The sequence below is a fragment of the Lissotriton vulgaris genome, chromosome 1_1, assembly GCF_964263255.1.
Source record: "Lissotriton vulgaris chromosome 1_1, aLisVul1.2, whole genome shotgun sequence".
Lineage (NCBI taxonomy): Eukaryota > Metazoa > Chordata > Amphibia > Caudata > Salamandridae > Lissotriton > Lissotriton vulgaris.
This window is the reverse complement of record NC_141685.1, coordinates 399,761,282-399,786,194: the sequence shown is the minus strand read 5'-3', so window position 1 is coordinate 399,786,194 and position 24,913 is coordinate 399,761,282. Positions and strand designations below refer to the sequence as shown.

The 24,913-nt window shown below is 46.8% G+C and overlaps 1 protein-coding gene across 2 annotated transcripts in view; it reads left to right on the top strand.

The window, feature by feature from the left end:
• Positions 1-24,913, top strand: part of YIPF1 (Yip1 domain family member 1) — a 152,824-nt gene that overhangs the window by 76,249 nt on the left and 51,662 nt on the right. For both annotated transcript variants that reach the window (XM_086952480.1, XM_086952481.1), the window contains exons 7-8: positions 4,472-4,638; positions 7,288-7,470. In XM_086952480.1, coding sequence (XP_086808606.1) covers positions 4,472-4,638; positions 7,288-7,470 — 350 coding nt within the window. The remainder of the gene's footprint in view (positions 1-4,471; positions 4,639-7,287; positions 7,471-24,913) is intronic.

Sequence of the window (24,913 nt, the reverse complement as noted above, 5' to 3'; positions counted from 1 at the left end):
AATAAAATCAAGATTAGTACATATATCTACGTGTGTGGCTATAATATATGAATGGTTTACCAAAATCCGGGATGGTCATTGAAATAAATAAATAACACAGAAAGGAAATTTCTTTGTTTACTATTTGTATTACCCGGTCCTTTCTGGGTGTTCTGGGGAACTCTCTCTTTTTTGGAGGTTGATCACTGTGGAAATGCCAGACCTCTGTGCTGCCCTTACTTAGAACAATTTCTCCTATTGATGATTCTCTCTGTGTGGCCTCACAACTACTGAGCTGAGATCAATGTAGTTTTTGTCTTCTTTTTAACTATGCCTATTAATGTTTACAGTATGCATCACACCAATATGTTAGTGGAGGGCAGTTAGAATCTTTATTTGCTATCACAAGGTTTTAGGAATTACATATTTTTTCCCCATCTACCCTTTCTATCCAGAAGTGGTGGCCCACAGCACATCAAAAAGTAGACATCGGTTCCTTCTGAGACATGATTAAAGAGCCCATGTAATGTATAGTGCACACAGACTTTTTGTAGCATAGCGGCTGGTTTTATAACTACATTTCAGTTATATTTTTCATCATCATATAGGTCACATCAGTGGAGCATCAGCCTTTGATCATTACTTCTATCTATAAAGCATGTTCAGATTGTTCGGCACCAAATGACGCAGGGCATTGATGTTCATTTCAGTGTTTTCGAGTAGATTTGGTTCTTTTTCCAGTAAGATTCCTGGTATCCACATCTGTCATATGACTTGTTTTCTTAGCTCCACAGGTCCATGCACCAGCAAGCGTGTTCTAATTTATAAGTATCAGCAATATTCGCATTAGCACTGAAACCTCTTAACTAGAGGTCAGAGGAAAAATTCACACTTCACAGAAAATGTCTCTTTTCACTTGCAGGAAGAAACTCTAGAAAATGATATCCTTCGGGTTGTAGGAAAAGCTATGAACCCCTCCTGCATGACATTAAAAAACCATAAGGTCCATTAGTGGACATGTGTTCTGCCAAGTTCCCACTAACCACAACAAAAGTGCCTTATAACATAAGTCTGTGACTACCTGCAAACCTTTATTGTTAAGGATAGACTAGCATTTCCAGGACATGCCTTGAAAGGGAACATCCCCAACCCAACTTAAAATGGTCTGTGTTCAAATGACAAGTCCTGAGCAACCATTAAATGATGTAAAACCTTTGTAAAAGAAAAATTGAGATTGTACTTGTTGACAGCCTGCATCAATACTCTTGACCGAAAGTAAAGGTTGCAGTCCTGAATGTAGTTAAGCAGAAATTGCATTCATAACAACAATTTATTACGAAGCTGCCACACTTCGTTTTTAGGTCTCGGCCTAGAGACGCGCGAAGCGCGTTCTCGGCAGAGAACTATTGTAATCATTTCAGTCGGCAAAGGAGACTTTGACGACAAGAGCTGGGCACGCGGCCAGCATTCTGAATGGGAGAGTAGCGACAAGACCTGGTCACGCGCGGATTTAGTCGCGCGCACGCTCACGGCGCCAGCGTCTCCGCCGCGCGGCGATGACTGCTCTCTTCCTGGGTCGCGCGCGTCACGGGTCAGCTTCTTAAGTTTCGTTTTCCTTTCCACTTCGGAAACGCGGAGAGTTGGGGACGAGCGTCGGGCGGGAACGTCGCTCCTTGTGGGGCACGTCCCTGATCTTTAGGAGACGTGCCTGTGCTTAGGGAGTGGCCACCTTTGCTTTGCTTTCTCTTGTAAATGAGGGCTGCCTTGTTTGTATACTGACCGCGCAGCATGTAAGTCCTCCCGTGGAGCTAGGTGAAAGTGTCTGCCCACCTGACACCACTTTTGCCGAAAGGGATAAAAAAAACAAAAAACGGGCGCTTGCTTAAATTGGATTTTAGTGTTCGCCTTGTGTCTTATGCTATGGAGGATATAATCCTGTTTTACTGTGGGCTAGTGAAGCAAAAATGTTCATGCTCATCCTTAAAATACATCCATAATAGACCTGTTACTGAATCCACGGAGTACACGTACAGTAATGCATCACAGGGGTATCCCACCCTCGGTGTGAGCCAGTTCTATACGAGAAAGCCCCCGGCATGGTTGCTATTATATCATCAAATTACAGTGTACTTTTCAGTAACTTTTGCCATGTCCACCTACCGTTGTTAGGGTCAATTAATGCATGTGTAGCACTGGTGTCATGTCTTTGTTGCAACACCATATAACAAATGTTTTCGAAGATCTTTTAGACCGAGCAGAAGAACGAGGACACCCCTGGTCTGAAAACAGAGTGGTTTGTAGGTGACGATGAGGTGGTATGCTGGAGCACACCATGAAACCTACCCTGTATATAACCTTCGTGCCCCGGCACCAAATCAAAGTTGTATCACCGCCAGAATGGCTGCTGTGCCTTAGTTTTCAGTGCAGTACGTTAGTCAGACAACCTGCTGATGTCAGGTGATGCCTCAGCAGTGTGACACACACATGAGTCAGGGTACTCTGTTTCGGTGTACAACGTACGCGAGCTGTCTCTGTTTTGTAGTCAAAAGAACACTTCTCAAGAACGTAAATACAGGCCTGCTGTGCTGATTGCGACTTTTCAGGCCAAGTAGAAATTACTAAGTCTGTCCTCCATATGTGCCCAGAGTGCTATGGGAGTACGATAGCCATTGGGACGAGTGACTGTAGGAGATGTGTATAGATAATGGAGCACAGAATCATTCCTAGCTGACCTGGGTTTGACTTTATTTACTCTAAGGTCCAGCGCAAGCACGCTTTAAGTAACATTTGCAGTGTAGCATCTTGAGGTACAGTGTGATTGGGGTCTGTCTGGGGAGCTCGAGGACATCAATATTGCAGGTTCTCATTGATAGCCACATGGTAGCGTTGTCACGATGAAGGGAGGTGATGCAGATCTCATGATGGAGGCCTATGTCTGAGCATGCTATGCTGAAGTCTCGCAGCAGGCGAGGTTTCCATTTCCTGCAAGAGTACTTCCCATTTATGTGAGTCTTGCTCTCGTGGTTGGATCGCTGTCAAACAAGTGAAGAAAGTATTCGGTCGCATTCCTGAGACTGGAGTGTGGCAACCAACCATCGCTGCATTTGTCAATTACGGCTCGTAGAGACTGCAGTCACAAAGTGCTGTTAAGGTGTCTGCTGTGATGGGGTGCTCTAAAGTTATCACTCTAGAGTGTCAATCACAGACCCAAGATGACTGGATTAAGGCCAGACTTTCAGGATAAGTACATAAGTTGAATAGTACATCCAAGTAATGAAAATGTAACTCATTTATATGTTTAGTTATTCTGCAATCGTAGTAGGAGCCGAGAATAGCCACAATAAACTTTGAGCGAGTATCACACCAAAGAAGTCCTTTGTAGTTAGGGGTCAACACAGATGCTCTACATAGTACACTTTTTAAATGTATTAGTTATTGACATTGCCACCAACCGTAGTTAAGTGATGAGACAATTGAGTTTGCATTGCCTTCTCTGGAGTTTGGTTTTATTATGGCGATGTTTTTTAGGATTCTCTTATACTACTTTGATCAAATCCATAAAATCCCCATTCAGACATTCACCCCTTGCCGCAATCGTGGGCTCGTGCAGAGGGAGCTGTAGTATCTAGTCACTGGTCTGTTTCTGTAATTTGATAACACGATATTCTGATGTCTTGTTCCCTTTACTCTGGATCTGGGTTATTAAACGTCAGCCCAAGAGGCCAGGGTTCATGTCAGATTGTCAGGTTGTCCCTGTGACGTGCAAGTAAAGTCAATAAAGCTGATATACATTCTCAGGGATTTTCCTAAGAATCGGGTGCTTCTAGAGCTTCAATAGACATTCCTCTTAGAGTGACTGCTATCCATTGGTATGTTTCTCTTGCCTGCATGCGTTTATTGTATAGGCAGTTGCTCTTTTTTTCTTTGGAAAGCTTTTGAGATGGCAATTGTACGTTAGGTTTTCTCCATTTGCAATGCCAATAGCTCTAACGTTAACAAAGCCGAGACCATTGCATTGTAAATGCTTGTTTGTTTTGTGGACTGAAAGCTGCCTTCCCTAAAGACAGGTAAGTATCAAGCCACACAGATAAGACTGAGGCAAGCCCTAGTAGCAAATATTATTTTTGGAATATTAAGGCAAGATGCATACCTCTTGAGATTTCCTTAATTATAAATGGATAACTGAATAGTGCTTATTATATAGCTGGAGGTTTAGTAAGCACCATGCACAAACCAATGGTTGCAGAATTATTGTTAAAAATTAGTCCATGTATAGTTATGTACTGTAGTTTAAAAACCTTCATCAAAACAGCCCATGTCTGATTAATGTTCTACGCTTTTACAAATGTGTGCAGTTACATTGCAATTAATTATGATACAAGTATAACATTTCTTGTTTGACATCAAAATTTCCCCTCCAGGATATTTTATGGTCAATGCACTCGGCATAATAATCATTAAGTGTAAGATCTTGTGGTTTTCTGTGTTTCAGTGTCCATTGCAGCAACTGCCATCTACTCCTATGCATGGCTTGTTCCACTGGCCCTTTGGGGGTTCCTCATGTGGAGAAACAGCAAAGTTATGAACATTGTCTCGTACTCCTTTCTGGAAATTGTTTGTGTCTATGGTTATTCACTGTTCATCTATATTCCAACTGCTGTAAGTATGACCTACTTGGTAGGCTTGGAATTCTTTTTTTATTTATTTTGTATTGTGCATTTCCAGAAAATACAAATACGTCAAATACCAGTCAAAGATCACATAAAAACCAATTAATACAGTACAAAAGAGTAGTCATAAAAAGCAGTTAATACAGTAAAAACAGTTTTGAAAAACGCTACATCATATAAAGAACAGCTTGGTCCATCGGAAGACTGTAAACCAAAACAGTACAGTACCTTGGGAATATCTAAAAGGTAAAGCAATTCCTTACAGACTACCGCTCTTTTATATTATTAAAAGGCGGGAGAAGGGAAAGCCCACCCCCTTGTGCCCCAAGGAGCTCTAGGCCGTCTCGGTTAGCTTTCTCCCTGCTCCAATCGGCGATATGCGTCCAGATCTTCTTCCCCCGAATTCTGGCCTGTCTGCCCCTACAGGCATAAATAGCCCTCTCTTGATTGTAAATTCCGAGAAGCCTGGCAAGCCACAAATGGAAAGGTGGTGGTTCCGCATCTTTCCATCTAGCCGCTAGTAATATCCTGTATACCGTTGTCCCCCCCAAAAAGACCATATTCCTGTTCGGTACTAAGACCCATAGTGCGATCATACCCGAGGTCAACCAAGTAGGGGATAGTTCTAGTCTATGGCTAAATAGTTCCTCCCAAAAACCTAGCAGCCCTTCTTTTAATAGAGCCAGTTTGTCACAGTCATACAGCAAATGGATCAGGGTGGCTGGTCCTAACCCACATCTGGGGCATTTATCATCTATCCTTTTCCCTCATGTGTACAGTTTGGCAGGTGTAAAATAAAGATTAAATGTAGTTTTGTACAGTTGAGCTTTTAAGTTCGAGGATAAAAGTATTTTGGCAGTTAAAGAAAGGCTCATGTAGATATCCACATCGGGTTTTCCCAATTTTACTGCCCAGGGTGCTTCAGTTTTTTCTAGGTCGTCTGGGATTTTGCCCAGAAGTAGACTATAAAAATTCCTAATTCTGCGACACTTTCTAGTTATGGCATCCAAGAGTGGTATTTTGTCAAGCTTATTCTTAGGGAGCATCCTCACCTTATGTAGCCCTATCTGAACAAATTTAAAGTATTGGTTATCCGGTATACCAAAAACCCGCTGTAGCCTGGAAAATTGTATTAAACTGTGGGAGCACAGTCAGCAGTGACAGCCATGTTCTGGATACTTTGCTGAAAGGGTACATCTGATGGATTTGAAATTATCCCTTGTACACCTATTGTAAATGTACAACAAACACAGTTTGGTGACTGTCAAGACTGAATATAAGAAGTTCATTCAGCATACATATAGTATAGTGAGCCACAAATATAAGTTAATATTGCAAATCCAAGACTGAATATGGGACAAAATCAGTTTCCTCATGTTGCTATTTCTAATGTATAGAAATGTAGAGAAATTAGCACTTACTCACGTTTTTGATGGGGTGGACAAGGATATTAAGTATTGAGACCAACAACACACCACATTTAGTCTACAGTTCATTTCCCATCTCTACAGCATATAGAATGCACAATCTGACAGTGGCAGAAACGATGTACCTGGTTTCAAGCCTATTTAAGTGGTGGAGAAACCACAGCACATTTGCACCAGATGACTGTTATTCAAGATGAAAATGCTAATTGAACTTCACCATCTTATAGAAATATATCAATAGCCCTTGTGAAGAAACATAAATAAAAGTTACAGAAAATGAAAGAAGTGTTCCTGAAGAGGTTTTTTTATAACCCCTATCACTGTTTGGTGAAAAGAACTATTGACGTTTGGATTCATAGGTAAATGTCAACTGGTGTGGGATTCAAACATCATAATACATGATCCAGATGTGCCCTAACTAAATGACCTGCTTCTGGAGTATTTACCACTCAGTGTTAAGCAAGTAGCTTCTAAAGCATTTCATAAGCTATAAAATGGCTAACTGGAGCAATTGGTAATTTTCCATCTTCGCTAGAAGCATATATATATATATAACTTCAAGTAAGAGGGAGTTGAAGTCCTAATCTGCATACTGTGCAACATGGCCCAAAATAAGGGTTCAAACTGGAAGTTTTTTACTCGCCACTGTGATTATTTTTGGGAGTAAAATTATTTCTTAGCACACAAATAATTCTCATTGTTAAAGGCAGTGTTCTTCTTGAGCTTAAAATATAATTGAATTTTTTATGTCAGTCCTCAAAGTATCATCATTGTGTCTAGTACTTTGCTCAAATAAAATCCTGTGTTTTTGCATTAAAGCACCTCTTCTGACTAGACACACAAATGAGTGCCTTTTGTCTAGGATGTTACTGCTGATGATACTGGGCATGTTTTTAGGACTGTGGAAGCGGTAGCTTATGTTACAATGTGTGTATCCAATTCTCGAAATTTTAATGTCGTAAAATGTTTAATGTTGTAATTCCATGTGAGTTTAGGTCTGACTATAGCCAATGAAACAGACAGTTGGCATATTTAACTAAATGGTTAATGTCCAGCACTGAACTGAAATAAGTAACTCAGTAAAGATTTAAACAATCCAAGTCAAATCTAGTTTTCAGTTTTGGAGTTGTTCAATAAATGTGCCTCATTGCCTTCCCATATGTGTATACTGCTACTACTGTACAGTGATATTATATTATACCTTTTTCTAGTTGCTGTGGATTTTTCCATTTGAATCGATGCGGTGGATATTAGTTGTGCTTGCAATGTGCATTTCAGGGTCTGTATTGGTCCTGACCTTTTGGCCTGCTGTTCGAGATGACAACCGACGAATTGCGATTGCAACTGTAGTGACGATAGTTCTTCTTCATGCCCTACTTGCAGTTGGCTGCAAGGTATGACTCTTACTTTACTGTTTGTAAATATGCACATGACATTTTTAGAACTGATTATTATTGAGAAACATGGCGTATTTCAAAACTATGTACGGTTCGTAGTATTTAGTATTTACTCCTTAAAGAGTTTAACTGACCGGTACCTTAAAGGTGCAGAACTATGCGTGGTCCCAAACAGCACGTCGGCTTGCTGAGGAATGTTTTGTATGTGCACAATATGGTGTCCAATCAACAAGTTGAATTTATAAAGTTAAACACTTAAAATGTTTGGTAAATCGCTTTGCAGCAAGGTAATGTAAGAGACTCACTTTAAATAGTACCGTTGAAGTTTTTGTTGACTAACTGAACCCTTGAAAGTGTCTGGCTGAAGCACCATATATTATTCACATTTGCTGTGGGGGACTTGAAGTAGTTCAATTTGCAATTCATTTTGTAAGGTTCACTGTCTACCATACTCCATATCTTCCATCCTCTTTCATTAACAATGACTGCCCCTGTTTTTATAGCTCTGCAGGAGTTTATTGTTCAACTGTTTCGTTGATGGGCAGAAGTTGTATTAAACAGATGTCTCATATTTGCATTATGACCCCTGTATGATGCGATGTCATGTGCCTGAATGACTTGCTCATGGATCCCACACTCCAAGTGTCTTTAATCCAATTAAGGAAATCTTCCCTATTGATGCTGCAGGCTAAACCACGATTCTGACACAATCCTCAAAGCAAGTAGTTTCAAAGTTTGAAAAGCCAGGTTTATAAAACATATCAAAAGCTTTATTATTGAATAAAGTTATCAAAAAGGCCAGAGGACTAATAAAAACAGCCCCAACATATTTCACCCTGCGTGGAACTTAATCATTGCAGATCATTTTCCATTGACAGATTGCATTGTAAAGCAACAACCAGACTCTCATATACATTGTTCTTAATTTCACTATAGGTGGCAGTTAAACTTAATTACATTTAGAAAAAAATGTTGGGTACATAATTATTGCTACCAGAAATGACATGTTAAAAAAAGAAGTCTGTGGTCAGCACCTGTGTTGCAGACTGGGTTAGGACTATGAATTTCCATTATTTTGTGGGGCTGGTGATCTGCTAGGACCTATGAACAACATGTCTTTGGTAGTCATGATGGGTCTCGGCAGTATTCAACTTGGCTTCCACAATGTACTGCTACTGCCCCTACGAACCTTGAGGGGGAGAAAGTATGGTGGGCAAAACTAGCTTTAAGTAGACAGATACAGTACCACGAGTGACCATGGGGTCCTGGATGTTACAAATGTGTCCTGTCACCTCTGGGATTCCTTACTCTTATTTGTTCCTCCTTGATGTAAGTCATTTGTTTTGAATGTTATAATAGTATGGTCAATTGGTGCAGTATTTATGTTGTAAATATCCAGACTTGCAAGCTGATGCGATAGCTCAATGAGCTGAATGTCGCCGCTTAAACAAAGTGATAATCTGTAAGTTACAAGTTACAACAAGGCCATCTCTGTCTAACATTCTCCCGAAACGTCAGTAAATTTAGTACCATACATTGTTAAACGTAACACCTCCTATTTGAAGAGCTCACAAAATGGCAGACGTGTGGTATAAAGTGCCTTATGAAAAGCAAGTTAATAATATTATTACCTAGATACCTCAACATATCCAAGTCAACTGCCTGACATAGGTAGACAGTGTAATGAAGGAGAACTTGCTGAAGCATAAAGGAAACAAAGTAAATGGTCAATGTTGAAGACAGCTTCTTTTGAATCAAAACTTGGAATTTTGATGTTGTGACTTTGAATCAAATTTGCCTTGACATTGTGCCTAATTAGAAGGCTCCAACTTATGCAAAACGTAAGTGCATAAACGCTGATTTGAGTTTCTCACTTCTGGCATATCATGTCTGATGCCAATGGGAAAGGTGCCTGCATGCGCTATACTAGTCGCATTTAAGCGTGCTGCGCTTTTAATTGATTTTAAACCTCGTTTTCTGACATTTGCACTATTTTGTTTAGGAGCCTCGTTTTAATTGCATAATTGTTTCTGGCCTCATACCTGCATTTAAATTGTGCCCCCACCGCGTTTTTTCGCGGAATTTCACCGGTTTTGTTATTTGTTCGTGGCGCTTGGCCGCCATCTTGGGGTGGTCTCTGCCTCCTGGGCCACTTGCTGCAGCGCTCTAGCGCTTCATGTAGCCCAGGTGAGCTGGTATTTAAGGCGAGCTCTTCCATTGTTCTCCCTTGGGAAAGGTGCCTGCATGCGCTATACTAGTCGCATTTAAGCGTGCTGCGCTTTTAATTGATTTTAAACCTTGTTTTCTGACATTTGCACTATTTTGTTTAGGAGCCTCGTTTTAATTGCATAATTGTTTCTGGCCTCATACCTGCATTTAAATTGTGCCCCCACCGCGTTTTTTCGCGGAATTTCACCGGTTTTGTTATTTGTTCGTGGCGCTTGGCCGCCATCTTGGGGTGGTCTCTGCCTCCTGGGCCACCTGCTGCAGCGCTCTAGCGCTTCATGTAGCCCAGGTGAGCTGGTATTTAAAGCTCACTCTGCTAGCGCAGCGGTGACGCGCAGCGGTAGCGCCTGACTCGCGCCGGAGTCGAGCCAGAGTCTGCCCGTCTGCGCCCGTCCGCGCTAAGTACGCGCGGTACACCGGGGATTTTATCTTTTATCTCTACCTAGTGTATATTTGTGTGCCCGTAGCTGTCGCCCTGTCAGGATGATTAGGTATTCCGGTGCCGCGCTCCTTGCCATCAGAGATACTCTCCCACGCTGCTCTACCACACCCCACCATCCGCTGTGTGGCCCGCTTCAGTGTGCTTGCAACAGATGGTCATTGGACCAGCCTGTAGGTATTCGCGAGCTCGCCACTTCTCCCGCCCCACGAGCTCCTCCTGGTCTCTCTCCGTTGCCTGGTAGCTTGGGAGCTGGTCTACGTTTTTTAAATCTGAACACCAGATCTCTAGTGAAGCACCATCTGTCTGTGGCTGACCTCATTTTGGATAAGACACCAGATCTGTTGGCTGTAACCGAAACCTGGCTACAAGATACTGATGACGCCATAGTCAATCTTGCCTGTCCTCCGGGTTATACATGCTTCAGGTCTAACCGCCATTCTAGAGGTGGTGGGATCGCCTTATTTATCAGATCCACCTATACATGTACCTGGACGGTCCTGCAGATTGCTGGATGTGAGAGTGCGCTGTTTAAGGCTTCCATTAGCCCTCAGTTCTCGCTGTCAGGGATGGTTGTTTATCGCCCTCCAGGCAGCGATGTAGCTTTTAGAGGTGCCTTTCCGGAGGCTGTGAGCCTCTTGGCTAGTGGATGTGCTAACTTTTCTATCTTGGGCGACCTAAATCTCCACTTTGATAGGTTAGAGTCTCTGGCCATCAGTGGTTTTTTGGCCGATTTAGAGGCTTTGCAGCTGACCCAGCTTATTTCTCAGCCTACACACGTGGCCGGCCACACCCTCGATCCGTTTTTTACCACTCTCTCGGATGTTCGGATTGTGGCGGTTGATCCTGTGATATGGTCTGACCACTATCTGGTGTCTGCTTGGCTTCCCCTCCCTGCTAATCCCACCATACCGCCTCCTTTGCGGATACCCCGGCGTCACTGGAACAAACTTAGGTTAGAGGACCTTCACCGCATTTTGGGTGCTGAGCCATTAGGTCCCCCGCTGAATGCCACTTCGGGCTATGACCGGTTCTGTAACTGGATTACCAGGGCGCTGGACGTCCTGGTACCCATCATCTCCAGCAAGTCCAGTCCCCGGCAGGCTAGCCCTTGGTATGACAGCGCGCTGCGTGCAATGAAGTCCTCTTGCAGACGGGCGGAAAGGGCGTGGCGTAAGTCGTACGATGCCGACAAGAAATCCATCTACCTGGCCTTAGTTAAGCTTTACCATCGAGCTATATGCAGGGCCCGGGCGGCGTTTTACGCAGCCGAATTTCGGAATAGCCTTAACCCGACTAAAACCATCTTTAAAACCATAAAAGACTTAATGGCAAAGAGAGTTCCCCCACAGTTGGATAGTTCCACTGCTCACTGTGAAGCCCTAGCCACCTTCTTTTTGGATAAAGTCAGGAAGATCTATCTGGCGTTTCCAAGCACACTGTCTCCTGTGATTCCCTGGAGCGGCTCTAGCAGCTGTCCATCGCTGCACTCCCTCCCTACCATCTCCAATGAGGAGTTCGCAAAGTGGGCCCTGCGAGTCAAGTCTGGATCGCCTGCAGACCCGGTAAGATCTGCTCTTTTCAGGGACGCTGCTTTTCAGGGCCGCACAGCAGTGTGCTCCCTGATTAACCTCTCCCTAACCTCTGGCCTGGTCCCTGCCAAATGGAAGCAAGCGGTGGTTTCCCCGATCCTAAAAAAACCATCTTTGGATCCATCGAGACCTGAAAACTACCGCCCTATATCTTTGCTCCCTTGGCCGGCCAAGGTTATGGAGGCCCATGTAAATCGGGCCCTCACGGAGCATATGACCCTTGTGAATGTCCTGGATCCCACGCAGAATGGGTTTCGTGCTGGCCACAGCACTGAGACGGCCCTTCTGGCAATGGTTGAGCATTTGCGAAGTGTGCTCGATGCAGGTCAAACGGCAGCGCTTATTTTACTAGACCTGAGCGCTGCCTTTGACACTGTTTCCCATCGCATCTTGCTACACCGCCTGCAGGACATTGGCATCTGTGGGTCAGCTCTGCAGTGGTTCCGCTCCTCCCTTAGTGATCGCTCCTTCTGCGTTGCCACCCCTCCTTTTCAGTCCAAGTACCATCCTTTGGACCTGGGGGTCCCTCAGGGCTCCTCGCGGAGTCCCACGCTTTTTAATCTATACGTGCAGCCGCTGGCTGAGGTCGTCAGGCAATGGGGCCTTACCATGGTCTCCTATGCTGACGACACTCAGTTGGCGGTTACGATCAGCGGGGATGCCAAGCAGGATGCCCTCAGGTTCCGAAGTGGACTGAGAGAGGTGACCAGCTGGATGAACAACAACTGTCTCCAGCTGAACGCGTCAAAAACAGAGGTGATGATCGTTGGAAGGGAAGCGGACCACTGGGGGGACGAATGGTGGCCTCCAGAGCTGGGATCAGCGCCGGCCCCTGTCCTGGAACTCAGGAATCTCGGAGTATGGCTTGACCACATGCTAAGCTTTGTGACTCATACAAAGAGAGTGGCGGCCTGCTGTTTTGGAGTACTACGCGGGCTAAGACCCCTGCTGCGATTTTTCGATGCTCCTACTCGACAGCTGGTCGTTCAAGCAATGATCATCTCGCGGTTGGATTACGCCAGTTCTCTCCTTTTAGGAGCGAACCAAGCCGAGATTCTCCGCTTACAACGAGTCCAGAACGCGGCGGCTAGGGCGGTGGTTGGTCTGCCTCGTACCTGCCCTACCTCTAACACCCTGCGGTCCTTGCACTGGCTCCCGATATGCAAGCGTATCCAATTTAAGGCTCTCTGCATGGTTTTTAAAATTTTGAGAGAGTTGGCACCCGGAATACTGAATACACTGATCTCTCCCTATGTTCCTACCCGCTCACTACGTTCCCTTGGACAGTCCTTGGTGGTCGTCCCCCGCTTCAGACTTAGTCGGATGGGGGGTCGCTCCTTCCGCGTGAAAGCCGCAACCCTCTGGAATGCGCTCCCCCTGGAAATCCGCCTTTCGAATGACCTAATGTCTTTTCGTAGGGCCTTGAAAACCTTCTTGTTTTAATTGTTTTCTAGCTTTTATTGTTTCCTTTTGTTTCGGACCTAGTGTTGTGTTGTGTTTGCCTTTCCCTGCGCCAGGACGCTCCTTCGCTGGAGCAGCTGTGCGCATTAAAATGTAACTAACATAACATAACAATGGTTACAAAAACGAGGGTCGACCGTCGTTTTTAGGTCTCGCCTGGCGTTGCAGCGCGAAGCGCTGTCGCCAGCGAGACTTATTGTGGTTGTGTTGCCTCCCAAGTGGTACAGACCGGTGCACGAGCAGATTGTGGTCTGTGGACGCGCACGTCCAGCCACGTGCACATCGCCTGTCCCGCTTTCGCTGGCAAGCCAGCATACAGTTTCACTTTTGCGCGTACAGCCACGCGCACATTTCCTGTCCGGCTTCCCAAATAGTATACCTTTCGGGCCATCGACTCACCCGGTCTGCGGTGGGTGCTCCTAAACGAGTTCTTCTACCGTTCTTGCTGCACAACGCGGGGCTCTCTCCATCGGCATGGGAGCCCCGCACTGATATATCCTGCTCTTCTCCCGCCTCACTGATATATCCTGCCCTTCACCCGCCGCACTGCTATATCCTGCTCTTCACCCGGGTCCCCTCTTGGGACCCGGGACTTCAGCCCCCACACTTCCCTCTGGCGCCGGGGCTCTCATTAAGCACGGGAGCCCTGGAAGGGACCAGCCGCTGCCTGCGCGAGCCGCAGGGCACACAAAAGTTGCAGGACAGCGCATGCGAAGGCAGCCCTCGCCGTCCCAGGTCTCCTCCCCAGGCTGGATGTTAAGCTGCTTTCTGTTATGCTTGCACATTCCTAAGTGCTTCACAAACTGAAACAGGAGCAGAGGATGAGGCTGAACATTAAGTGTTACATGATATGCTGTTCTGTAAATACATAAATAAGTTACATTTGTTAAGTCACAGGCATGAGATTGTATTTTTAATACAAATGGTAAGTTTTTTTTCTTTCCAAAGTGTAGTCCTTGTTTTTTTATTAGTCGGTCTTCTTTCTGCTCCAAGGAAGCCAGTCAGGTGAAGGGTCATGCTATTTGTCAGGTGCCATCATGATTGTGATGGGCATTGGGGCAGCTTTTACTTTAAAGACACCAGTTTCTAATCATGTGCATGAGGGGACCCGTGCCCAGTACCCAGCGCAGGCCTTAGTGAGTTATGGACTCATTTGATAGAATGACTTCGGAATTGTGTCTGGAGCGCGATGCCATCCCAAATGCTCACTGGATGGAAAATGTGTCTACAGGCGTTATGAGCTTTAAGGGAAGCTCAGTGGTGATTTGACAATGTGCGCCACCGCTGGGTAAGAAAGGTTGTTAGTTATGTCATGTGCTCATAGAGCCCTTGCTGCAGCAGGTCATATGTTTCAGGTTGGTAAAAGGATTACTGTGTTGCTGGGGTAATAATGCCCTGTTTCATGTAAGTATTGCTTACCAGCTCAGTTTGTGGCACACTTCTAAATACAACAAATTACCTATCCCATGTAGAAAGATAGGTGGTGGTGATTTCAGAAAAAGTTTATTCCTCATTTGCTCAGAAATAATTTGCCACAATGGAAAGATGTGTTTACGTGCCCAAGATCTCCCTTTCATCTTGCTTCTTGGTTTTTAAACTTTGTTACCTTTCAGCATAGCATTGGCCTCGCAGTCATGTCTGACAGTATTTGGAATTGGTTATATATAAAAAAAGAATGTACGTTTTTAGCCATATTTAAAAAAATAGGAACTTGCATAAAACAGTTTTCAGTAAATATTTAAAAAATCAGTAAAAAGGGAAAAATAGTAGCCTTATTTGTAAAATTGCACACTTTCCTGTTGCTCATGCTTCTTGAACGAGCATAAGGTACTTTGGATCTATATGTGCAGCTGGAATAATGAAGTGTGCATCTGGATGTATTCTTTTGTAAATTATAATATAAAAGTTGTATACTTGATTGTGGACCTGTCACATATGTACCTCGCATTATAAAGGTGTATTATTGTTTGTGGGTGTCACCTGTGTAACTTCTGTAATGGAGTTGTGAAATTGTTTTTGGATGTTGCTTGGGAAATATTAGGTTGTACCCTTATCCACAGATCTGTTTGTTACATGTGTGCCTGGCATAAAGGTGTACACGTGTGTATCTGTTATATGAGGAATTTGTGATACACACTTGTACACATCTGTGGCTCTGTTGCATGCAGAAACATACACTAGAAAGTCTCATCCGTATAAGTGTTATTATGTAGAGTGCGTCTCTCCATAAAGCATTGAAGTGCTGGGTAGGAAAAGGGACACAGTAGTGGAAAGCAAAAGTCACTTATGGGTAGTGGAGTGTCTCTACAGAATGCAGTAGATCTGTAATTGCATGTGAAACTGTCTTGGGTGGGTATGTGGTAAGTTAAGCTTTAACTGTAGAAGTGGTGTCTGGATCCCTCATCTGTCGGTCTCCATTGTAAAGCTACACCCACGTTTGTGAATCCCGTCACTTGATACTTGTGAAATGTCTTTGTAGTTGTCAATAGATCTGTTGTTCTGGAAGTCAAACTGGAACACAACTGGATTTAGTGTTCAGTGAAGGCACACAGGGAAATTGCATACATGTGTGAATTGGGTTTGCTTGCCTGCTTACAGCTGTAGATTTGCACATCCGTGTCTTTTTTTCCCTTGCACTCTAATTGTTCAAATCTGTGTACGTGTTTTTCTTATGCAACTATTGTGCTGCACATTTACCCGAAGCAACACGTGCACATCCCATTGTTTGTAGACAAGCTGGGTGTTACTTCACTCTGGGACACCACCACATCACTCAGCCCAACCACATCATCACTCAGCGCCACAACAGCACTGTCCTTGCTTGCTACCAACAAGCATTGCCATAGCCAATAGGACTAACATTAAGAAAGTGTAAGCTATTGGCTTTGTGAATAACAATGCTATTAATTTAAATATTTTCAAAGCCAACACATATTTAAACAAGCATTTACAATGCAATGGTTTCGCCTTTTGTGGGTCTGCATTGTCTGTGTGCATGTAAACATCGTTTGTGAAATTTCACCCACAGGTAGGAAGGGGCCGCACACCTCATGAACAGCTAAAGTGGAAGCACACAGAGCATGAGCAGCAACAGTAAAAAAAAATCATGCCAACTGCATAACGATCGCAAGGGCTGTACTGTGCGGGTACACATTCACTGTTTCAAGGCTCTAGTATGCCTACACAGCTGTTAAGCTTACAGGGTTGAATTGGACATGGGGGTGTCGTATTTTTGTAAGTAAGGAGGTACAGATATAGGTGGGACGGTGCTATTCCTACACGTGTGACATTTTTACGACCTTAAAAAGTGTCTCATATGTTGCAAAAAATTGAGTGGAACACTAAGGCTCAGTGTGTGTACAAACACTGGAAGAGACGCAGCTCGCACAGGAGACCACAGAGGCAGCAATCACTTTAGAATGCCCAAGGTGTGGAGAGTGCCCACACCCTGGACAGTGCAGACACGGAAGAAAAATGAAGAAAAGTAACTAAATGCCCAAAAAGATCCTGCGGACGCCTAGAAGGAATGGGCTTTGCAGTCCTGCGCTTTTCCAAGTCTGCTCACCGATTCAACGACAGCCTGAACACAGGATGCTGTACCCACAGTGACGTCAGGGAAGATGCTGCGCAGAAGCAAGCATGGACATTTCACTACTTGTGAGCCCCAGGCGAGCACAACCAGGGCCTCAGGGCTTTCAGACAGATTCAACTTCACCTTTTCCCAGCCAACGAGTGAAAGTTGAATTATTTTCCAGTCCAAATTATGCAGCTCGGCGATATCGGAAGAATAACCAGCGACACAGAGCGCCTTTGACGGGGCTCGTGGCGACTGAGTCACACTGACTCACGTGTAAAGGGACAGGAAGTCCTTGTGTAATAGCAGGTAGAAATAAACATAGCGCATGACACGGTCTAAAATACAAGCCAGCTTCAGAGACAGCGCCCTGAGGCACCCCTGAGGGCCGGGGCACGTGAGCTCCAGGGTTGCGCCCCACTGCAGGCTGTCTGTGCCCCCACTGCCCCGCCTGCGGGCACAGAGGGCACGGGACGCGCTGGTGATCAATACCCAACACAGGGCAGGGGCAGCCAGAGCTGCAGTCCGGCCAGGCGCATCGACAACTCTGCCCAAATTTCACCTCTCACATAAGGTCCGGGATTCTGCAGTTTGACTTCTTTCCGCCGCCAGTGGTCGCTGTATCCCGCTACCTTTGCAGGGGCCTGGGGGAGGTTTTGATTCCGCCGGCGCAGTCTTCTAACTTGGAATAATCGGATTCATTACATTCCGCCACTGAGATAAAAAGTATGCAATGGCTTCCAACGTGGAGAAACCACTACATGCCCCACTGTATGTTTGGCTGCGCTATTTTCATAGTACAAAATGCACCTTCGTAAAAAAAATGGGGGACAAGAGGGTGCATTTAGCACTATGTAAATAGCGCCAAATGACCACCCCCCGCACATAACGGAATTCCGCAGAGTCTCGCGGAATTTGGATGTAATTCAGTGTGATTCGGTTGCATGAAACTTCGCCATTTCCACGACCCCTATTTTCCGGCAGAGGCAAAATACGAGCCACTTACCTGCAACTCCCTGCAAAACAGCCACCGCCTCCACTCTTCAGGGATCTCCATTCAGCCTAAAGCCCATAAATTAATATGAGATTGAGGGGTCCTGTGGACATGAGCGAGATGCAGTGTAAAGTACTGTGATAAATGGATTCAAAGGCACCAGGAGACTGGGGAAGCACTGCCAGTTCGAAGGATGAGCGGCTGCAGCACCGGGGGAAAGGAAGTCGTCCTCGTCTACATGTGATCGTGCGACCATAATCAGTAAATCCGTCTGCCTGTGCCAGTATGGTCCATGTGGAACCGGACCGCAATGCAGACCGCAGCAGCAAAGCTGGCCCTAATCCTTGTGTGTGTTTGTGGGGGGTGCGGGGGGGGTGAGATGGGGGGCTCAGGGGTCCCTTTCACATTCTGGGAGGGGGAGGGGGAGGGGGGAGGGCATCATTTTACATTACGTCTCTGCTGCCGGACCCAGTGCCACTTGAGGAAAAAGATGCAAAAGGGCTCACAAAATGGAAACGGTTAATATGCTCGGCACCTGAAAATAAAGTACACGCAGTTAATGAGATGACACTGCTCGTTTCTCTCCTTCTGTAATGAGGTCTTCGTTGGGTAAATTGAAGCGGCTCATAATGACGCTTTCTGTTTTCTCTCCTTTCTTGTCGTCGCTGTTCATTCAGCCTCGCCATCTGTGAACAGGCATGAGCAGTATCTCGGACACCGTTCTTTTCTTTCTGCTGATACACGCCAAACTCGTGGTCATCCGATTTCACTTTTCTTTCTTGCGCCTGCTTCTTGTTTTATCTCAGAAAGTTTTTCACAGTCAAGCAGGGAAACAAGGTAACTTTTGTGGCTCAACTTGGCCTGTCCCAAATAGCTTGTAAATGCGGCGTGCGCCTCCCGAAAATGATAAAAACAAGCGGCAATCTCCCGATTTTTGAAGCCACAAATTGCAGAGGCAGTCAGGTTTACGACTTTCTCGGGCTGCGGGCCTGCTAATCAGACCCACAGCCTAGCTGTTCTCTCTCTAAATTGATGCATGTACCTTAGGTGCATTACCCAATTGGAACTGGGCCACCCTGTCAGACCCTGTAACTCAGGGCATCGGTGTACCCAGGGCCTACCAGGGGCTGAAGCATGTATTATGCCACCCCTGGATGGCCATCTAAATCTGACACAACTGGCTGCACGACAGCTGGGGCAACGTAGCGTACCCGCTCGTTGCTTTAGGTATAGTAGCCCTATATCTAACCACACAATGGACACCTGAGTTCCTATCAGACACTCCTATGGCAGGCCTTGACAATCCTGAAGGCAGAGTGCTTGGAATCGTGTGAATTGGGTTCTGGCCCGAGCCGAGCCCGGTTACAGCTGGCGGAACCAAGACCCAATGGCTGTTCCATGATAGCGCGTGCCATATCGGTAACTTCGGTATTGCGTTATCCAGACATGTCGAGTAAGGTGTCATACGACTCTGGATGCTACCCCCTCACCAATTCTGGCGACGAGGTTAGCATTCCGCCCTTCTAGAGGGACACGACATGTATGTAACTGTGAACCCCGGTTAAAGTTAACTAAAGCCTCAGCTCCACAAAATGGATGCTGCCACCACAGACACGAGTCTGACCTCCTGCTGCTGGGAGTCCTTCCAGCGAGGAGAGCTTGGACAAAGGGTTTCCTGTCAAGGGCGGTGTTCGCACCGTCCCAGACAGGGTTTGTGTATTCTGGGTAGGTAGGGCTTTGCGAGAAGGTGACTGCGGAGTGGCACCCCGGTGCTCACTACGCATCTGCCGGTCAGAACCAGTTCCAGGGGCGCCAGCCCCTGACCTGGGGACAGTCCGGCAGGGGAGAGGGGTGTAACTACCCCCCTTCCTGGTCCCACCCTTAGGGCAGGACCTAGTCATGTACCCACCCCTTTCTTTAGGATAAAGGCCGGAGCGGGGACCCTTCCAAATTAGATCATCTTTGAATCAAGAATACTTTCTACGAAAGGACTTCGAGACTCTTCTCACGATTTCTCCCTTGTGGCTAAGGAGTAGTCACCCTGCACCAGCGGGCACCATCTAAGAACTCTGCGGTTTGCTGCAAGTCCTTCCTCAAGGAATCCGACAGCCCAGCTCGACGAGAACCGGCTTCCCTGGCACCTCAGACCTCTACCCACGTCATCAGCTCAGCTGTGATCTGTGGGTGCGACGAGACCTCGAGGGACCGGCCATCAACAAAACCTGCACGCTTTCTTAATCAGCACGACCATCGAAGCAATTCTCTGGTGAGTGCTCTGGGGTCCGAGAAGCCCCGACCCTTAGTAGCTCCAGCACCGAAGTGCAGTCTCCCAGCATCTCCACGAACTGCGTGGGGCCCTTCTGCTCGCTGCTCAGCACGTTGTCTGGTCACTAGCCGCTGGCTTGTGCCCTTCTTTGACGACACCCGACAACCAACGCTGCTGGTCTGGTTGCTCCAGACTGGCCTTCGCTTCCATCTTTGAGAGAAGCACCCCGGACCCTCCCGGTCCACTCAAGACGCCATTTTAGGTCCACCACGTGGCCCTGAAATCTGCCAAGGCTTGTTGCCCCAATCCTGGGCCCAGCGACGCCGACAGCATCAACCTTCGTGGGACAGCTCGCACCTCCATCCTGGTCGCCGACAACGCCTCCTGGTCCGTGAGACTGCAGAGCCTAGCGTCGCCCACTCACCTAGTCGAGGTGACGGCCAACCGGTGCCTTCCTGGTACCCTCTGACTACTGGCTAGTAGTACGAACTTGGCCCCCTCTGCTTTCAGGTATCAACGATCTCTGATCCAGGCTTGGATCTCTACGAACTATTCAGCACTGGTCGCCGGCCAGCAACTCCTTTTCTTCCGGCTCCTGGCTCGTCAGCGAAGACCCCGACGCCTGTAAGACTTGTGCAGCCGCAGCCCTCGTGGCTAGGTAACTTCGGCATTCCGGTGCCTGCATAGCCTCCTTACTCTAGGGTCCCGAGTCCCTCGCTTCCGACTTGCCTTATCGGGTCCGCCCGAGACCACTAAACTTCCCGTGTCCCCGGACACTTGTTTAAATTGTGCACTTGAAGTATTCTCCTAAGAGTTTTGGTTTGTGCTTAGTATCCTGTCCTCATAAAGAGTCCAGGGCTGTTGTGATTCTTAATAAATATTCTGTTTATTTTCATAACACTTGTGTGGTGTCCTTTCACTTGGGGTTCAAGGGGTATATGATGGTATAACAGCTGGCTTAACACGCCCTCTAGAGTTTAGCCCGAAGACTGCTCGTATCCACGCTACTAGGATAGCTGGTCTAAGGTTGACTTACAACCAATCACCATAAGGGTCGTTGGAACGATACATAGCGGTCGCTAGAATAGCGAACGCTGCATATCGGGCCAACTTCTCACACTCTGTACCTGTGGAACCCTCTGTTATGACCAGGCTGGTGGGGTCTTCTTGCAGACCCTCCTTCCCCTTGGGTATGGCTAGGATATCTATTCTACGCAAAGGAATCTGCGACTAGTAGTCTCTATCAGATGTACGAGCTACTTACCTTCGGTAATGATGTATCTGGTAGTGACGATTCTAGCCGCAGATTCCTTCACGGTCCACCCTTCCTCCCCGTTCTGCGAGAACACTTTGACTTGGTCTTCTGCGTTCGCCTCCCGGTGGGTGGCTATGTCTTCAGTGCATGCATTCTGTTGCTCTTTTTTGGCAGTATGTTCTTCCTGCTTCTTTGTTCTTCCTTCCCTTTGGCGCTTTGAAGGATTGGTTTGTAGGTACTTCTGTGCCTTTGTGTTCTAGTTGCCCCAACCAATAGCAATCCGAGAGGTCACCTCCACCCAAAACATGTTTAGCAAAGAGCAGGATCAAACCATATGGAAGATTGTAGCTTCTTATTGTGTGCTTCGAAGGTTGATTATATATGATCTCCCAGGTACATGTGATGTGAACTTTAAAATGAGATGTGTGTAATTAAATTGTAGGAGTTTGACCTTTGCATTCCTCTGGACCATTGGAGCACACCCAAGAACTGCTAATCCATTTTTGATAATCCATTCTTTGAGTTCCCTACCCAGGTTTCCCTCCCATTTACTCCTCCATGCTCACATGTCTGGCTGAATGAATCCTCTGATGGCTCACTAAAGGAATATAACCAGTTTCCCCATGCCGCCAAGAGTGAACATACCATTTTTTATATACATCAGCTGGTGTTGAGCACATTCGATCATGGTGACCTTTTGTTTTTCTGGTCACTATTGCTGCATGCTCTTTTGAAGATTCATTTACTTGAAATCGACTGGTCATTCCTGGCAGTTTAATATTGGTTTATATGACACTCATTAGTCTACCTTTTGAATTAATGCATAAATGTGACTTAAAATCCCTTTTTTTATTTCGCCCTTTTTTGTAGTTATCTCTTCTGTTTAGACGTTCTGAGATGTAAGCTTAGTTGATAAGCCGCTTGCTCTATTTTCAAAGTTTATCTGTGTCTTTCAACATCATCTGGAGATTTCGTCCAAGGTGGTTCCTGGCTTGCATATCATTCGGTTCATTTCCTTGCCATTGTTCTTGTCACATTGGGAATTATCAGACTAATGCTCTTTACATTAAAAGGTTGTTTGGTACTCTGAAGATCACAGCAGTGACGCTACGACAGCAGTCTCGCCTAGGAGGGCCTTTAGCCATCTGTCTGCTCCTTTTCAAGCACCCTCGTGCTTGTGGTGGCATCCACCTTGCGGGAGCAAGCAGCGGCGCTCGTGCTAATTGGCCGCTGCTCGCTCCCGCAAGTTGGATGCCACCACAAGCACGAGTGTGCTTGAAAACAGCTGCTGCTTGTTTGAGTTTCAGCGTTAGTAATTCAGTCATTAAACACAGCGCAGGCCCCGTTTCTTTTTCTTTTTTCATTCCCCCCCCCTCACTCACTCTCTCTTTCGCTCGCACTGTGTCTCTTGCTCTCTCTCTTTCTTGTCACAGGTCGTACAGAGACAGCAATCCGTCTTACAATTTTCTTTGTAACAACAATTAACAATAGCCTCAATATAAGGCAGACACTACTGAGCCCTAAAATATCACATTATAAGTTTTCCCTCGTGCACTGCTCTCTCTCCAAAGTGTTACATCACATTCATTGCATTATGTTTGTATGTTACTTTCCTACTACCATCTGCAGAGCATAAAGTGCATTGAGTAACACAAGCAGCACCAGTACTTTATCTCTCGCTCGCAATCGCACCACCACGTCCACCACCACCAGCCCCACGTCTACCACCAGCAACACCGGCATCACCACCACGTCCACCTACCACCACGCCCACCACCACGTCAACCACCACCACCACCACGCCCACCACCACCACATCCACCACCATGTCCACCACGGCCACCACGACCACCATGTCCACCATCACCACGTCCACCACCATGTCCTCCAGCACATCTACCACCACGTCCACCACCACCATGTCCACCACCACGTCCACCAGCACTACGTCCACCACCATGTCCACCACCATCACCACGTCAACCACGTCCACCACCACGTCCACCCACCACCACTTCCACCACGTCCACCACCACCACCACGTCCACCACCACCACCACGTCCACCACCACCACCATGTCCACCACCACCACGTCGTCCACCACCAAAACATCGTCCAACACCACATCCACCACCACCATGTTCACCACCCAATCCACCACCACCATGTCCACCACATCCACCACATACACCACCATGTCAACCCCTACCACGTCAACCCCCACCACGTCCTCCACCACCACCATGTCCACTGTTAGACCTGTCAGCTTTTGGATGGTCTCCCCTTATTTTTTTCTCTTTTTGCCTCACCTTTTTTTTTTTCCACCAACCCTTTTTGTATGAACTTAGGTCTCCGGGTGCCCCACCACTGCTAATCAGTGCTGAGGTACAGGTGTGCCTTCCTAAAATGGTGGGTAGAGTGAGTTCCTAAGAAGGATGCCCCATTTACCCTGACCATAGTCAGCAGCCCAGAATTGTCCGGTGCTACGAGTGCGGCGAAGTTGGACACTATAAAGGAGACACCAAGTGTCCAAAGAGAGCGCACCCTTCCAGTGGAGGAAAAACCCCTGGGGTGGCGAGTGTAGTGCTGGGGGAGGAGCTGTCCCTAGACAAGGGGGGTGAGTGGACAGGGCTGACCCTAGTGTCTCTGGAAGACAGTGAGATGGTTCCTAAGGTCCATGTGCCTCCAAATACCACCAAGTATAGGCAATGAGTCACCATCAACGGCCAGAGGGGGGAGGCTCTGACGGACACAGGTGCCAGTATGACCATGGTGTCCCCAGAGCAGGTGATTCCCAATGTACTCCACCCAGCTGTGATGGCTGACGGTAGAGTAGGTCACTATCCTGTGGCTGAAGTTCCCTTTGAGTGGGGAGGGGTCACGGGCCTTCCACGAGTTGCGGTGAGCCCTGCCGTGCCAGTCGACTGTCTGTTGGGAAACGACCTGGAGTATAATGCTTGGAAAGAGGTAGAGTTTCAGACACATACAGAAATGCTGGGATCACCTGATTGGACCTGTGCAAGCACGCGGTCCGTGACTGCCCGGAGGGGAAGTTCACAAGGGTTGGAGCCTGGAACAAAGGCCCAGCCAGCTGCCAAAAAGGGAACGATCCGGGGACGGGGAAAACCTGCCCCGGCGTCCACACCCAGTGCGATGGATGGGGCACCTGAGGTGGTCTATCTGGAGTCCACAGAGGGGAATGTTGTCTTTCCTTGAGGACTTACCTAGCCCTGCGTAGAGGCAAGTGGAGGGAGGACCTACCAGGGAGGAGTTTTGTGGGGGGCAGAAGGAGTGCCCTACTCTTGATGGTCTGAGGCGACGGGCCAAAGCCCAGGCAGCAGGTAATACTTCAGGGAACTTTCATATCTACTGGGAGGATGGCCTCCTCTACAGTGAACCCAAGGCTCCGGTGCACGGTTCGTGCCAGGCCTTAGTAGTTCCCCAGCGTTACCGAGCCTTTCTTTTGGAGTTAGCTCACGAAATTCCTTTGGCAGGACACCTGGGCCAGGACAAGACCTTTGCCCGGCTTGTTCCACATTTCTATTGGCCTCAGATGAGGGTTGCGTCCGACACTTTTTGTAGGATATGTGTGTCCTGTCAAGCCAGTGGGAAAACAGGGGTTAAGCTGAAGG